We start from the raw sequence: 16,351 nt of genomic DNA on the forward strand, positions 1-16,351 counted from the left end.
TATTTGCTCTAGCTTGGTGAATGCAGGCTTGGAAAAGTGAAGTGACCAATTTCCCTTAACATCACACGGTAGTTAATGCTAGACAGGAGAACAATGTCATTTGTGGTCTGGTGTTTTCCAGCACTTTCTCCAAACCAGACTCTCTTGATCTTCATTGCCTCCTCTGGAAAACAAAGTGGTCTGACTTAGACTTTCAAAAGACCTTCAAGGATGATTACTGTTCTCATAGCAACCCATTAAATGTTCCAGTTCTCCAACATCCCTTGTTTGTATTCTGCCTCTGATCTTTTATACAATTGTCCTTGTTTCCTAGTTTCAAGCTATCACAAAAGCATATACATTACTTTAAAAATCATTTGTGGGGAAAAATACTAATTTATAGTCAGATTCATGATGCTAACCACAACTGACCTTGAATAATTTTTATTTTTAATATTCTTTTCAGAGCCAATTTAAACATATTCATAACAGCTTTATTCATATTAGTCCCAAACTGGAAACAACTCAAAATACATTCATACAATAAAAAAAATACTAGTCAGAAAAAAAAAGAGGGCACAAACTAGTGATCTTTGTGTTACTACTGAAGAATTTCAAAGCATCCAGTTGAGTGAAAAAAGCCAGAGGCAAGTGACTATAGTACATCCTCTATGATAACATTTATGTAAAGCAGCCAAATGCAAGTTACGGGGCTAGAAATCAGAACAGTGGAAGGGAAACGGGGAGTGCAGACACTGGCAAGGGGCACAAAGGTTGATGGTTATCCAGTTGTGTATATTTGTTAAAACTCAAACACCACACTTAAAATGTGTATTTGTTGTATGGAAAGTACACTCCAATTTAAAAAGTTATGCAGACATCTAGTAAGCCACAGGAATCTTATTTCCTGTTCTGGGCTCTTGGGACAGAGGCAATAGCAACTATCAAAGAGAGATTTTCACAAAACATTAAGATAAACTGTTATATAATGATGGTTAAGTATAGATTCCCTAAGCCTGCAAAACCAGACCCTTCTTACAGGTCAACCATTTAAGAAAAAAAAAAAAAAGGGACATTTAAAAATATACACTGAAGCTCACAGATAACAAAATATTTATTTTATTGTAAAATTAAAAATAGTAGACAAGCATATGTAGTTACAGTTCCAAGGCAGAACAATACAAATATATAAATTATTGCAATTTTAAAAGAAAAAATAGCCAAGTAATGTCTAAAACTCTTTTAAAACCAACTTGTTTTTCACCACTGCAGTTTCATTTTCTTTTCCCAAAGACCCTAGCACAATTCTGTAAAATAAATTTCTAACAGCAAAGAGAGATCAAGTTCAATGACTATAATACACGCTACTCAGATTTAAAACAAGGTTAACACACACACACGAACTGTAAAAGTAGGGATGATGGCATTTAACAGACATCACTAGGGAACGCTTTCTAAACTGCCTCTTTTGGAGGCAGCAGAATGGAAATAAATATTCTACACATTTGAAGAAAAAAACACATTTACTAAAATTCCTTTTTGAGGGGTGTGCAGTGGAGGGAAGTTCAACTAACGTTTTTGGGGTGTGAGGGCTCAATATTCATCTTCATGATTTTTTGGTTTTACTTTGGTAAGCTTAAAATAGTATACAAATTCAGTATTACTAAAATGCATTAGTAATTTGGACTCTTTTTAAACTAAAAAGAATAGGGAAAGTATATGTTACAAACTAGGTGCTAAAAAAAAATCTTAGTGCTAGAGACTTGCTATGATTGGTTCATAGCAAGGTGACCAAGTTGCTAAAGGGGTTAGACTAAATTATAACAAGCAGTTAGGAAGGGATGAAGTGAACGCAAATACTGACGTGTAGGACAAGACCTCGTTATTCCACAGTATTAGAACCCTCCTCCCAGATCCTGTTGCTAGTGCCAGAGCCCTAGTACCTTATTATTTTGGTAAATAAACTCTTTCCCACCCTACCACCACAAAACTTAATGTGGCAAGAATAACCTGTTGAAGGTTTTATCTCTTACTGATTCTCACCACAAATTTCCTCAAATAATTATTTCAACCAAGCCAAAGTTAAAAATGCAATTAAACACTGAAATGAAAAGCAATCGCCCTTGCTTTACAGCTGTAGTTGAACAAAAGATCTTTAAAAAGTTTGTAGGGTACTAAACTTTTTATTAAGTACTTAAAAATACTCAAATACTCAGATATCTTACTTTAGCATAAGCAATATCTGTCAGTAAATCAGAAAAAAAACACTATAAGACTTTTACATTGTACCATTTGAAAATTCTCATGTCACAACCTAATTTTATGGTCATCAACTGAACCTCCTTCTAAGCTACACAAATAATTTACTCTTAAAAAGTTATTTAAGTTTAGAGAATATACATTTTGAATTGCATTTTACAATATTTAGTAACACAAGCAGATTTCTTCTAAAACAAAGTAAAACAAAATAAAGTAAAACCAAAATTGGTAAACATTAACACACACAAATAGATCCTCAAAAATTAACTTAAAAAAACCTTGCAAAAATTGACAAGCTTCAACAGTGTAAACAACAAGGTAAAAATATATAGCAACAAAAAAAAGCATTTTAAGCCATTTTCAGTGGTAAAGAATGTGATCAGATGAAAAACTCAAGAAATCTCAAGATGCCTGTCGAGACGCCAACAAAATAGAATATAGTTGACTGTATTTTTAAAATCACTTTCCAACATGAACTTGTTATTTTAAAAATAATTCTTAAGTGTATACAAAAATGGGCACTTTGTGGTGAAATGAGCATAAAATTTGAAGAACTAAGAACGTTTCTTTGCTCCAACATCTAAGAAACTACATGATGGAACAAAACGCCACTATTCTTCTGTCTGCATCACCTGTTACTGGGTCCTAAGTGCATGCCTTATTTTTTTCCTTTAAAAACAAAACAAAACAAAACAAAAAAGACTAATTTGGATATTAAATGCTATGATCAAAGGATAATAATCTCAAATTAAAATAGATTTTTAGCTTAATTAAAAGTCTGAACAAATTTGAAAATTTTAATCTTGAAAGAGAAGTCTTGTGTGATGCAAATGGCTTTTGACTTCAAATTGATTTTTTTAAACTCAATTTGTCTAATTATGAAATCTAACATGAGAAAACATTAGTCTTATTTCACTCCCCTTAATCATACAAGCTCTGAAAATGTTAGTAACAGCTGATTGGCAGTCTTCTACCTCTTGCTGTTTTTGAAACTGATGGTATGTATGAGAGTTTCTTCTAAACTTCCTCAGAAAGTACTAACAACTGTACAGAAGAATAGCCAAGAATGGTAACCAATATTTGTAGTATTTCATGTTCCCTTAAGATAGAACTTAACTCTGTCCCTTATTCTTATTTTAGCATATACAATAATTGCATATTCAACCAAGAAAACATAGGAATCAGTTTACCAAATAGTTGGATAAACTGCTGTACAAAATCCTTCAAGAAAAAATTCTTTTACTACAATATTCATCCAAATAAAGTACTAATGTGAGTACCAGCACCACAGATTTTTTTTTTTTTTTTAACAGCACCTTTCCTTTGAAGAGCTTAGGTAGAAATATCTAAATGGAATAAATTCGAATCCCCAAAGACCTTGGTACATGCACAATCCCGCCCAATTGTTCCAAACTCATTAGTAAAGCTACATATTTGCCAGAAACAAAGCAAACACTTTTCTTTGGATTAACACTGCTGCATTTAGGACTGCACCATATGGCTCATACTCTGGAAATATGCTACTACTGATATCAAATGCAACACATCCCAAACTTTTATGACTGTCCCTAAGTGATCTAAATAGAAGCACAAATGTGTGCAAGCACACTGGCTAGTAACATTCTTGATGAATTATGCCAAAAGACAGTAAAGCCACATTAAAAATTGTGACCTAACAACTAAGCGCTTACTAAGATATTTACTGGCATCATCAGGAAATATTTTTATTCAACTTGTAAATTTATAAAGATTTTGATATTGCACACATTCAGTTTAAAGCTTATCAAAACTAAGGCAATGTATCCCCACTCCCTGGACTTTAAATTCATTTTGGATGACTCAAAAAAATCAAAAGAAATTGAAAACATTTTTCAAAAGCTCCAAAAACAGTTACGTCACATACTTAAAACAAAACAAAATCAATTGCAGTATCAATTAATACTTTCAGGCAAATTTAACACATCTAAGCATTACAGAAAGTTGTTTATTACTAGATCAAGGCATTTCTTTGCTTAGTCAAATACTGTTTGTGTTCAAGACTAAAATCTGACCCAAGCCGGGGCAGGCTGCCAGATTTAAGATAGAAGTCATTCATATCTTTATGCATGAAGCTGCCAAGTTAATGGGCTTTTCTTGCAGGTTCTTTCAAGCAAAGTATCTTACCTCATAAATACATTCTAAGCACCAACTAAAAACAGAATTTAGAGCCCATTTTAATTCTTCACTGGTTATAGCTTTTACTACATAATACATTGTTAAAAAACGTATCAAGCTGTTTGAGATGACCTACTCGTTCAGAATTCTTTGCAAACATCACAGGCAACTTACAAGAATATCCTTTTGAAATGGGCCTATTTTTTTGAATCAGTTTTATTTTTCTGTGTCAAGCAGTCTTCTCTTTACTTTAAATTCTAAAGTTTAGAAAAATACCTCACAATGTTTTCTTTGGGCACTAATTTCAGTGATGCTGACAGAGAATTTGGGACAGTTTAAGGATTCCTGAACCTGTATCTGAAGTGGCAAACAGAACTTAAACTTTTTTCAAAGATAGGACAACAATTCTGCAGCACATTCAATTTGACAGATATTACATTTGACTTGGAAGTGAGGCTTGACTTACTCTGTCCAAATTCTAACACATCAAAGTCATTAGATGAAAATAATAATGAAGTAGAAGAGGATTTTTACTTCTACAGAGACAAGGTGACGTATGAAAACTAGATTAGCATTTTCTTTCTGAACTCAGAACTGCTTTTGTTAGAAAAAAATAATGTACTTTTTTTCTTGGATACTTGCTTTAAAAAGTTATTAATTCCTCTTTCATAAGAGTTATTAGAAGTCAAAACAACTCAGCTAGATAGATTTCTACTCCAAAATACATTTATCTTTGGAAAACAAGATAATAGTAAAAAGAGTATTAAGAGAATAAAATGCAGTGATCTGAAATATGGATGAACATATTCACACGGAAAAGTGTAAATATAATATACAGAGGCATTCAAATACACATTTATAAAGAGAATGGAAAGGTACCTAAAATAGCATTTTTATATATAAAATTTTCATATTAAAATATTGCTCCTAATAAATAAGAGGTGTATTATGAATTCCACTTCCCTCTTAAAATTATCTGTAGTAGCTCAGACTAAGGAGTTTTTAAAATTTTCTATTGTTTTGACAGGTGAATTACATTAAAATATGTTTAATAAAATCACATTGTAACAGTAGTCACATGTGGTAAGTTAGGGAGGGCCATTTAGTAATTATGGGAAGAAAGATTCCCAAAATGATTAATCCTAGAAGACTAGAGTGTAACGATCTGCTTTATTTGACAAAGATGTTAAATACTGCCTTCAGCTTTGCAAATTTAATGACCATAAAAAAAAAAAAAAAGGACCATAACTTTCTTCAACTTCTTCAAAATTGGCATGCCTGGCAGACCAACAAATGGTAGGGGCATGAGGGCAAAGGAAGTCAAGTGTAAGTTTAGTTTAGTTGTTTATGGGTAGGTGTGACTTCGTTCCTGTTCGCCCTACTTGTAGACATGGTAACTTGGAATAGTTCTTGAGAAGCTGTTCGATGGCAATGTGGCGGACATGGAGCTCTGAGGCCAAAGAATCTTTTTCTTGAACTTGTTGTGTTAACTCTTCAAAAACTTCTGTAAAGATTTAAAAGGTAGTTGAATACATAAATGGCTTCAATCGGTATCTACTATGGCTTACGGACAGGAAGTGCCAATTAATACCCAGGTTTGGAAACCCCTCTAAGAGGCTTTAGAATCAGACTACCTTCGTTTCTGAATTCTTGTTCCTACGCTTTTACGAGTCTCAGGCAAGTAACTTAAACTACATTTTAACTTCCTCTTATGTATAACCTCGATATTGACAGTAAGCACCTCACAGGGCTACTGTGAGGAATAAATGAAATCATACCTGTTAAGTACTTTCCACAGAATAAACCTTGATAAAAAGAAGTTGCTATTACTATTTACTATTGTTATTGTTACATCAGCTGTTAAGGAAGGGGTAATGTAATCCTTAATCTGTTATTAACCAAATGCGTGATCTCCGTAAGCACCTTAATGTCTCTGAAGTGGTTTCCTCACCTAAATGGGAATCAAATATTAAAAAAAAAAAAAAAAGAAACAACTGGGGAATTTGAACATTAACTGTTGTTAGTGTTAGCATACTATTTGATGATGTTAAAAGAATTCCTAGCTGTTTTTCCTTTTTTTTTTTTTTTTGGTGTGATAATGGGTTGTGATTACCTTAAAAAAAAAGTTATGTTTTAGAGAAAATCCTGACGTATTTGTTGTATATGTTGTCTGGAATCTGTTTCAGAATAATCCATGCCGGGGGTGGGGGTGGGGCGAAAGGAATGAGTGCAAGGAGAGATGAGAGAAAATTAGCTATGCTTCTGATAATAGCTGAAGCTGGTGAAGACTGGTCAAGGGGTTCACTATGTTATTCTCAGTACTTTTGTTTTTCATATTGTTTATAATTTAAAAAACTTCACAAAGCAGGGCTAATACAACCTTGTGGAACTGTTAGGAAGCGCATGCATACAGTGCCTGGCACAATAAACTGTCAGTAAGAGTAGAGGTTCAGCTCAGAGGTAGAGGTCTCCATTTTTACTGAAAAAAGAAAAACTTATTTCCTCTTGATTTCATAAAGAAGTTGTTTTCTTATTCTTTTTGCTCTGGAAACTCCCAATAGGTTCTAATTCCATTTCCAAATTTAAATGCAGACAAAGCTAATAGTGTCCTGTCACAGGGATTTTCTGTATCAACATTTTCACATGCATAAAACATCGACACTGATTCTTTACCCTGTATTTCCTGTCGGAGCTTTGCTTTCAGTTGCTTTACCTCACGAAGAGTCATCGAAGTCACTGAAACATGAAAATATGTTAATTATTACCACAATAACGTGGGAAAATAAACCATCTACATCACTAATACAACATTCTATTTTTAAAAAAACATTTGCACTTATCTGCTAATACAGTATTCACCAGTATTCTAGGAGTCATTCATTAACTCTGGCACTGTGGAGGACGTGTTCAAATCCTGACCACAACCCACAATAATTTTCCATCACTCCCAGTACACCTCCACCTGAGAACTTTTGCCAGAGAATACTCAGTATCACAGCCATTGGATTCTTTTATTTCCCTCTGTTGCAGTTTTTAAAAAAGTGCTAGTAGTCACCCCTCATCAGGCTGATTATAATTAAGCACTACATAATTCATGATGCAGTTAGAAAAACACAGAAGTACCGTGGAAATAGTTCGAAATACTGATTTTTCTACCTCGTTATGTAACCTTAGATCATTCATATGTAGAATCAAGAAGCTGTATAAAATACACCCAAAGCCCCTCTGAGCTCTGAAATCACCTGACTTAGAGTCAATTAAAATTATCTCAGCTTCTGTGAGTTTTTGCAGAAATAAATGCAAACTGAAAGGCTCACTTTTTTCCAACTTGGAAATAAGTGCATACATTACCTTTGTCCTTTAGTGAAATGTCAGATTTTTGCTTCTGAAAAGCCACCCCCCAATCAATCAGTGTTGTAGGGATGAGCAAGGGAACAGTGTGTGTGAGCCAATTCTTGAAGCTGAACTTCTGAACTATATGAACTCTGAACTTCCTTTTGTCAATTCCATTTAGTTTAACAAATTTAAAGTGGCAAAAGATATGACGGACTGTAGAATTCAAATGCTTTATGACATAATAAGCAGTATTTCAGAGAACTGATAAGAGAATTTAAGACATCTCATTGTGGGGGGGGGGGCAGAGGGAGAGAGAATCTTTTTTGGTAGGGGGAGACTCTTAAGCAGGCTCCACACTCAGCATGGGCCTGATGCAGGGCTCCAACTCACAATGCTGAGATCACGACCTGAGCCGAAATCAAGAGCCGGATGCTTAACCGACTGAGCCACCCAGGCACCCGAGACACCTCACTTTTGCTAGGGTGAACCTGTCATTTAAATATACTATAAAAATCTATAATTCTACAGCAAAATTCTTGACATATCACCTACATAAAAATGTAAAAAAACAAAAGCCAACAAAACTGCAATCTTTACCTTTCTCCCCATTTTACTTACATTCCTCTCTGCTGTAACGTGGATGCTGGGCTGGGACATTAGCCTCTGGATTAGAGATTATCTCTTCTTTTTTCTGTGCCTGGTTGTGACTATGAGGCCACAATACACTATTGTGGCACAAAGCGGCACCTGAATCTTGCAACACAGCAAGCCCAAAGTCTGTATTTCTGCTCTGCTCCAATATTCTTTGTGAACAGTTTGAAAGGCTGCCTGCACTTCCATCTATCCACTTTGCAGAATACTTTGGTACTTGGGAGTCAAACTGTGGGAGTAACTTTTTATCTGGCTTATGCCTGAAATTTAACAAGTGATGCTGGGAATTTTTAGAACACTCGGAATCAGAATCCAGATCTTTATTTTGTGCATATTGTACAATCCAGTTTATCTTCTTGCTCAAAATGGTTTTAACTTCTTCATAAGTACTTTTTGAAAGTTTAGATCGAGGACAATCCTGGTTTGCAATCAAATGGTATTTTTCAAAGCAGTCTTTATGGCCCCTTAACGATTTGGTGTGCAAGAGATTAGATTTTGGTACTCCTATAGGGAAAAAATAAGAAACACAAGACTTAATATTTTGTTTTTTAAAAGCTACAATGCGTATACAAAAATCTTAGTAAAACGCGGATGTCAGTGGTGGTTTGTAAATTAGTGGAAAAATGCTAAACAATATATGTTATATATATATATATATAAACAATATATGTTAATAATATAAAATATGGTCTAATAATTTCTGCTTCAACTGAACTATATATTCAGTAAAACTTAATTCTTATAAATAATAAAGGCCTTTCCAAGGACGTTGGTCCAGAGGCATGTTATTGCATACAATTATAAAAAAGTACTACCAAACCAGCAATTAACATTTACAAAATGTTGGCCTTTACAGTATAGTGCTTTCTTCACTACTCTTCCTGAAGCACACACTTGCAAAAATCTCTATTATAAGGCTCAATAACAGAAATGCTTGACAGTTTTTTTCCAATAAATACATAGTCAATCATGTTCTTAAATTACTAGTTATGTTTCACTGGGGAAAGATACACCAGAACCAGAAACATACACATTAATAAAAGCCTCAAGAAGTCAATGAACTGGTTAGATTTATTTTTTTAAGAAAATGAAAGATCTAAAAATGTTTTCACATTTCTGTTTTAGCTTAATCAAACTTTATCAAGATAATTTTATCTTCTGGAAGAAACACATTACACACAATTATTTTTCATACAGCAGTGAAGTCAATCTGCTAAGATACAATAACCAGTATAATTCTTTAACTCACAAATGTTCATTATATACCGTAAGTAGCAGAAATATTATTACACTTTTCTATCTCCCAACTTTTTTTTTTTTTTTAAGATTTATTTATTTATTTTAGTGAGAGAGAAATTACGTGAGAGGGGAGAGGGGCAGTGGGAGAGAGACAGGCAGACTCTGCACTGAGTGCAGAGCCCAATGCAGGGCTCAATCTCATGACCCTGAGATCACAACCTGAGCCAAAATTAAGAGTCGGATGTCCAACTGACTGAGCCACCCAGGCGCCCCTCTATCTCCCAAGTTTTAAAGAGAGCTTAAGTATGTCATTTCAATTGTTTTTTAAAATACAGATTATAGAATACATTTTCAAAACACCATACATTTCTTAACACGGAATACATTCATACATTTTCATAAATTCAAGCTATATTATTAAAGTCAAACAGCAGTGCTTTTTATACTGAAGGTGAATAAGGGATGGGGAGCTGAAAATTAATGCCTGCCAGAATTAACCAGTGTAAATCTGCTTAGCTTTGAAAACAGGGTAAGTGGAGAGCCACTCAGGTACTAGGTTAAAAAAAATGTTTTAGCTGACTCCTCAGAAAAAATTACATTCTGCATTTATCCTTTAAAAATTGAAGCTGTAACAATTTTATTAACTGAACTCTAAACTCTGGGCCTACGAGTAAGCTAATGAAGTATCTGCCCTTTAATGGTATTAAATCAGGTATAAAAGTGCTTGTATTAATTTGTTCTAAAACAATGTAACATCAGCCAATGGTGGGACCTGCTGAGTTTGCCAAAACCAGTGCTAAATGGCCTTTCGGTTCCTTCGTAAGTAAGCTATGTGAGTACACCTCCTGAACAGCGATAATGTAATAAGCATATGGGAACAGCTGATCTCAGGAGGTGAACTCAAAATATCTCAGCCTTGTGTCTTCCGCGGAGCACAAAAACTGAACTTAAACTGACTTTCATACACATTCTTTTTATGCCTTTGCTACTTGTACTGCAGTTGTGTGTGTCTATGTTTTTGTTTTTTTACCAGTTAATTGTTTGACAGGGTCAAATTTCCAGCAAAATTAAGATACTTAAAGTGCAAACTCTCAAAACTCTACTTGATACCACAGTGTACACTCTGAAGACTGTGTAAAGTGACACAAAAAGGAAGTTCACCAATCTTTACAAGTTTTATTATATGTGTTTTAGACCAGAGATAAGATAAAAAGTAGCTAATACAAATTACAGACCAAATAAATAGCTCCAATCTGCTGTTTGATTCTAATCCTACTGCTCTGAGTAGACAGTAGGGAGGCAGAGAGAGCTCGAAGTTGCTTATTTTACTAAGTGGAAGATCTGTTGAAGAGCCGCCTTACTCTGCAGCCTCCCTCCAGTCTCGCCGCCAGCACATGGCCACGGCCAATCCCTGAAACGGTCAACGGTCTCAGATAGCCCGCGGCCACAGCTCTGATCCACGACGCAATAGTTTAGTGGAATCTAATAAACTGAGTAGATTACAAGTTTCTCCTTCTGCCTATATGAAAGGAAATTCTTTGGCATATAAAAAGAGTTCTAAATTATGCTACAGAAAATACTTTTTTTGCTGTGAATTTTGTGGGCTTTTGGTATTTATTCAGAAACTTCAAAAACTGTATTGATAAAAACTTAAAAATTATATGAAACAACAAATTTTGTGATACACCCAGAGCTTCAACAGCAGCTCCATAGATGTCTATTTGAAGAATAACGTGGGCTTTTGAAGTTAACGATTTTTCTTATCCAATGTTTCTTCTTAGTAATTTGTGGAATATAACTTTTCTTTCTTCAGAAATAATTTTTCTTTGAATTTTTACTTAAATCCCCCAATGAATGCTAGGAACCCAGACAAGAACATGATTACATGCATATAAATAATCTTTTGAGATGAACAGCAAATCAGAGAGCTACGATATTCAATTTGCTGTGCAAATATATAAATGTAACAAATTTCAGATTCTTTGAGACATTCGGGAGAAAAAGTCACCTATAAAAGATATGAAAAAAAGTGTCATGGGCAAGAAGAGTTCTGAATACAGCGAACACTCGCACTTAGATGACCCACGGGCTCCTCAAACAAATGCCTCTTCCTCCACTCTCGGTACCCAAATCCCAAACCTGCTTCTCCTCCTGAGTCTGCACCACCAACTGCTCAAGGAAGAAACCCAGGGGTCCTTCCTTGACAGCTCCTCCCCTTACCCATCCCAAATGTTTTGCTGTCCATTTTAATAGATTTTTTTCCTGCTGTAAAATCCAGCACTACAGCATCCCAAATCCTGCTTCACCCATGTATCACCCCTCCCACAACACTGTCGGGTCACCCCCATCTCCTATCTAGTTCTTCCTCCAAGAAGCTTCTTTTAACCAATATACCTGGGTTAGCTGATCAGACCAGATTTCTCAAGTGCCTCTTCACTGGTCTTTATCGCCGGCTGTTAAGTACTGTGAGAAAGGGGACCATATCTGTTTTACATGTATCCTCAGCATCATGCCTGGCACATGGTGAGTACTCAAGAAAAAGTAGTTAAACGAATAAAGGAAAATTTAAATTATATTTAAAAAAAAAACCCAAACAAAACTTATTACCAATTATCATTCAAGGTCTACTACAATGAACTTTTGCCCATCCTAGGCAAGGGAACCCGGCTGTGCAGTTTTGCCAGGGTACTCAGAGGTTCATGAAAGAAAGCCATCTTCCAGTGAAGTTACTCCTACATTTTGTTTAATGGGCCATTAGTCTGAAGAACTCATGAGTGGCCCTGATAGAGCGATGGCAATCTTGTGGCATCAATCTGCCAGGCAAAATCATGAACTTCTACTAAGTTGTATAATTTTAATAGAATTTACATGCAGTGAATATATAAGAAGTCTGTTTTATGCAAACTGTAGCTCATTAATACATTTCATTTCTTTAAGCTCCCTAACAATTTATTTTTTTTTTATTTTTTTTTTTATTTTTTTAAAGATTTTATTTATTTATGTGACAGAGAGACAGCCAGCGAGAGAGGGAACACAGCAGGGGGAGTGGGAGAGAAAGAAGCAGGCTCACAGCAGAGGAGCCTGATGTGGGACTCGATCCCGGATCGCCAGGATCACGCCCTGAGCCGAAGGCAGACGCTTTAACGACTGCGCTACCCAGGCGCCCCGCTCCCTAACAATTTAAAACTTGACTGAGTTTTAAGGCTCAATTTGAAAATGTTTGTTTTATAAACACAGTTTAAAATATCCCACGCAGTAGAAGAAACAAAAAGTATAATACACTGACTACTTCATATTATTTGAACAAATTACTTTTTAGTCTAGCAAAGAATGTTGAGTAGCCCACTTAATTTGTATCCACGATATACATGCCATTTTATAAACTGTTGAAGCGATTTTGTTTTTTCTACTTCATCAGTTCGAATTATTGTAAGAGAAACAACCATCGCTATTATCAGAGATCCCAGTGAGTTTCCCTACTGACTTTTCAATTTTAATTGCATTTACAAGTGTAAACAGCTCTGAGCACTAATTTGTTTCCTCAGCAGCTTTTGAAAGGGAATGGATCTAAATGCAATTAAATGAGTTGATATTTTTGAGGAGCTGAGTTATAAGGAGTTTCCAAACCAGGTCAACAAAAATTGCATTACAACTTCCTTACTAATAAAGAAGTTGAAGGCCAATGTAATTGACATCCTTAACTATTATGAAAACTTCTTTAAAACATACTTCAAAAATGTCCTTGTAATTTTTACTGCCATGAGGTCAATATTAGAGAATCAAACACTTAATTGGTAAACATAATTGCTTTTATTAAAGTACTAGTTTCTTCTGGATAGAGGCCATTTAGAAATTTATATAGACAATATATTTCTATATGAACAGTGGTATTTTAAAAAGTTAAGCTCTTCCTATTCAATAGTTTTCTTTTTTTTTATCTTTTCCCACTTTCTCTCTGATTTTGTTATACCATTCTCACATACTTTGAAAACCCTCCCACTAACCCATCTGGCATGCTATCCCCATTTCTATTCTTTAAATCCCTCTTTAAGATCAATTTACTTTTAAGAAAACTTGGTTAAACCCACAGAAGAGCAAAGCCACTCAAATATAGATTCTTTTTGTCTACCTACCACAGTGGCCCTTTTAAGACAAGGATATTTCCATGCTTATATTTAATCTGCCTTTCGTAGTAACATATTTTTTTCCCTAATAAGATGATACTCTAAATGGCGCTACAAAATAGGTACAAAACCCAAACACTTAAGTCCTATTACATGTCCCATCATCCTTGGATTTTACCCCCAGCCTCCTGAAGATCTTATTTGTGATTTGGTGGTAATGAGGTAAGCTAAGCAATCTTTTCTTAATGGTCCACCAGCTGGTCCTGTCAAATAACACGCTTCTCAGCCGACTACACTGATGTTACATGGCTTTATACTTTACACATTTTTGAATCCTATCATCTGGCTGCCTTATGCGTGCTTACTCTCTGTCAATTAGACTTCATTTTGAATTTGATTACTTATTTCATTTCCCAAGCAAAGGGGCGGCTTCCTGCAATTTGCTGCTCCACAGGCAGAGCGAACAAGCTACAACTGGAGGTTGGATGTGGAGCCGTAGTGCGCAGCAGTGGCAGCCTGGACGGCCCGAAGGGAGCGAGCACGTCAGCTTTCACTCCAAACATGAAATGGAATTAGAGAACTGGCAGTATTGGTTTTCCAAACTGTGGGTTTGTGTGTTCTCTCTTAATATTTAAATAAGGCAAGAAAATTTAGTTATGAATTTAAGTTCCAGGCTGTTAACATGCTGTGAAGAAATTTTAAACATATTGCCTTCAAATATGACCAATAATTTCGATTTTATTCATGTAGTACTGCTTTAAAATTTTTTATTTGGAGGCTCACATTTTGCCCAGTTTAAAGAATATTCCAAGAGTTAAGGTGTTTTTATTTGGTGATCTTCTTTGGTTGCTAAGAAAGGGAGGACAAGTAGCTGCACGTTTATATGCTGTCCATATTAAGAAGTAATCCTGAGCTTACGTGTTCATCACAAAAACAGGAGGGGAGCTAAACTCTGTTGTCCTAAGGAAGACTAAAGGGATTAAGAGGTAACTTCTTTGTGAGGACCAGATTCCCATTTCTGACCAAAGGAAGAGAGGAAAAGCTCTAGAAGCAGAGGTAGCACACCCACAACCATACTGCAGACAAGTTTTGTTTAGCTTACAAGTGTTTGAAAAGAAAAAAAATCATATCCACTTATAATTTGGTTTCTCTTAAAAACCAAATCAGAAGATCTGGCAGCAACTGGCTAGTCATGAGAAGCAGCTACCATCTGAAAATAGGGCAAGTGCTCTTTAATTCGAAACAGTTCTTATCATTTCCTTCATGAGTGTGTAGGGTTCCTGTGACCTCTAGCAGGCTGTGCAGCCATGTTGGTTAGTGACACTCGTACTGTATCAACACTATGCAGTGATATAAGGTCTGGACTGCGCTGGTATAAAAACTGCTTCTTCCAATGATGCTTTCCTTTTTTCCCCCAACGATGCTTTGACGTCTAACACGACCAGGCTATTCTCCATCTGCTGAGCAAGCAGGAGCAGCCAAGCTAGGATTCAAGAAGAGTTATTACCATTGTATCTACTGCCCATCACAGCCACTCACAGTGGGAAGATGCTCCGATTGTCTATCCTGTCATGGGACTAAAGGTAGGAAATTAGACCAAAGGCGGGAAGGCAAGGAGAGAAAGCTGGAGCACCTGCTTCCTTTCCACATCCACCACAGGCTAGGCTTCTATTTTACTGGTTGTCCTATGTGCCTTAGTGAGTACTGTGGTTATAACAGTGTCTATTCCCTCCCACCTCATGCCTTTAGCGAACTGAGTAGTCACTTAAGAGTGTGTCATATTCAAGTACCAAACATACTGTTTAAAAGTAACAGGTAATTTGCTTATCTCTGCATTTAGCAGATGGAACTGCTAGCAACCACAATACGCCAATATACAGATGGGTTCAGCAACTTGCTTTTCCACATTTTGAGAATCATTGCCCTAAAGAAAGATATACCAACAGGTGGTCTTTAGACAGCAGATTGCAGCTTAAAGATGTTTATTCCATTCTAAAGTTTTGTGTGTGCTAAGAGAAGGATTAAGCAGTTAAACAGCTTAATCCAGTAAATGAATTATAAGGGCAAATTTCAGTGAGCAAGAGTTCAGAGAGAGAACGTTAAAAGATAAACCGCAATCTCCAATGACCAAGGAACTGAGGTCTGGTACTGAAAGGAGATATATAAACTGCAAATGACTTGTTAAAAAGACAACCTCTCAGTGAATTTTACTTTTTTCATTTTAACAGTTGGAACACTGGGGAAACACACCTACATAACAACTGTTTATTACTAACAGTACAAAAAATAACAATCCACACTCAATTCTATTCCCTAATTTAGCTACCTGTTTTTTAACTAGCAGTGTCCAATAGAACTTTCTGTGATGATGGAAAGGTTCTGTATCTGTGCTATCCAATATGGTAGCCACTAGCCACCTGTAGCTATTAAGCATTTGAATGTAGCTGAATGACCAAGGAACTAAAGTTTTAACCTTATCTAACTTTAAGTTTAATAACCACATTGTGGTGAGGCTAGCAAATTGGACAGGGCAGTTTGTCCAGAGGTAATTCAGCAAAAGGGTACTTGGAATGAGAACATGGATGGAAGCTTACTGATGGTTTCACATG

At 35.6% G+C, this 16,351-nt stretch overlaps 1 protein-coding gene across 2 annotated transcripts in view; it reads right to left on the reverse strand.

Moving 5' to 3' along the window:
* Positions 1–1,075: 1,075 nt before the first annotated feature.
* Positions 1,076–16,351, reverse strand: part of C4H21orf91 (chromosome 4 C21orf91 homolog) — a 31,999-nt gene continuing 16,723 nt past the window's right edge. For both annotated transcript variants that reach the window (XM_045785458.2, XM_045785459.2), the window contains exons 3-5: positions 8,347–8,883; positions 7,066–7,128; positions 1,076–5,896 (exon numbers count right to left, since the gene is read on the reverse strand). In XM_045785458.2, coding sequence (XP_045641414.2) covers positions 5,730–5,896; positions 7,066–7,128; positions 8,347–8,883 — 767 coding nt within the window. In that variant the 3' untranslated portion in view covers positions 1,076–5,729. The remainder of the gene's footprint in view (positions 5,897–7,065; positions 7,129–8,346; positions 8,884–16,351) is intronic.

The sequence above is a fragment of the Ursus americanus genome, chromosome 4 (assembly GCF_024610735.1).
Source record: "Ursus americanus isolate L20-20 chromosome 4, mUrsAme1.1.p, whole genome shotgun sequence".
In the NCBI taxonomy this organism is placed as follows: domain Eukaryota; kingdom Metazoa; phylum Chordata; class Mammalia; order Carnivora; family Ursidae; genus Ursus; species Ursus americanus.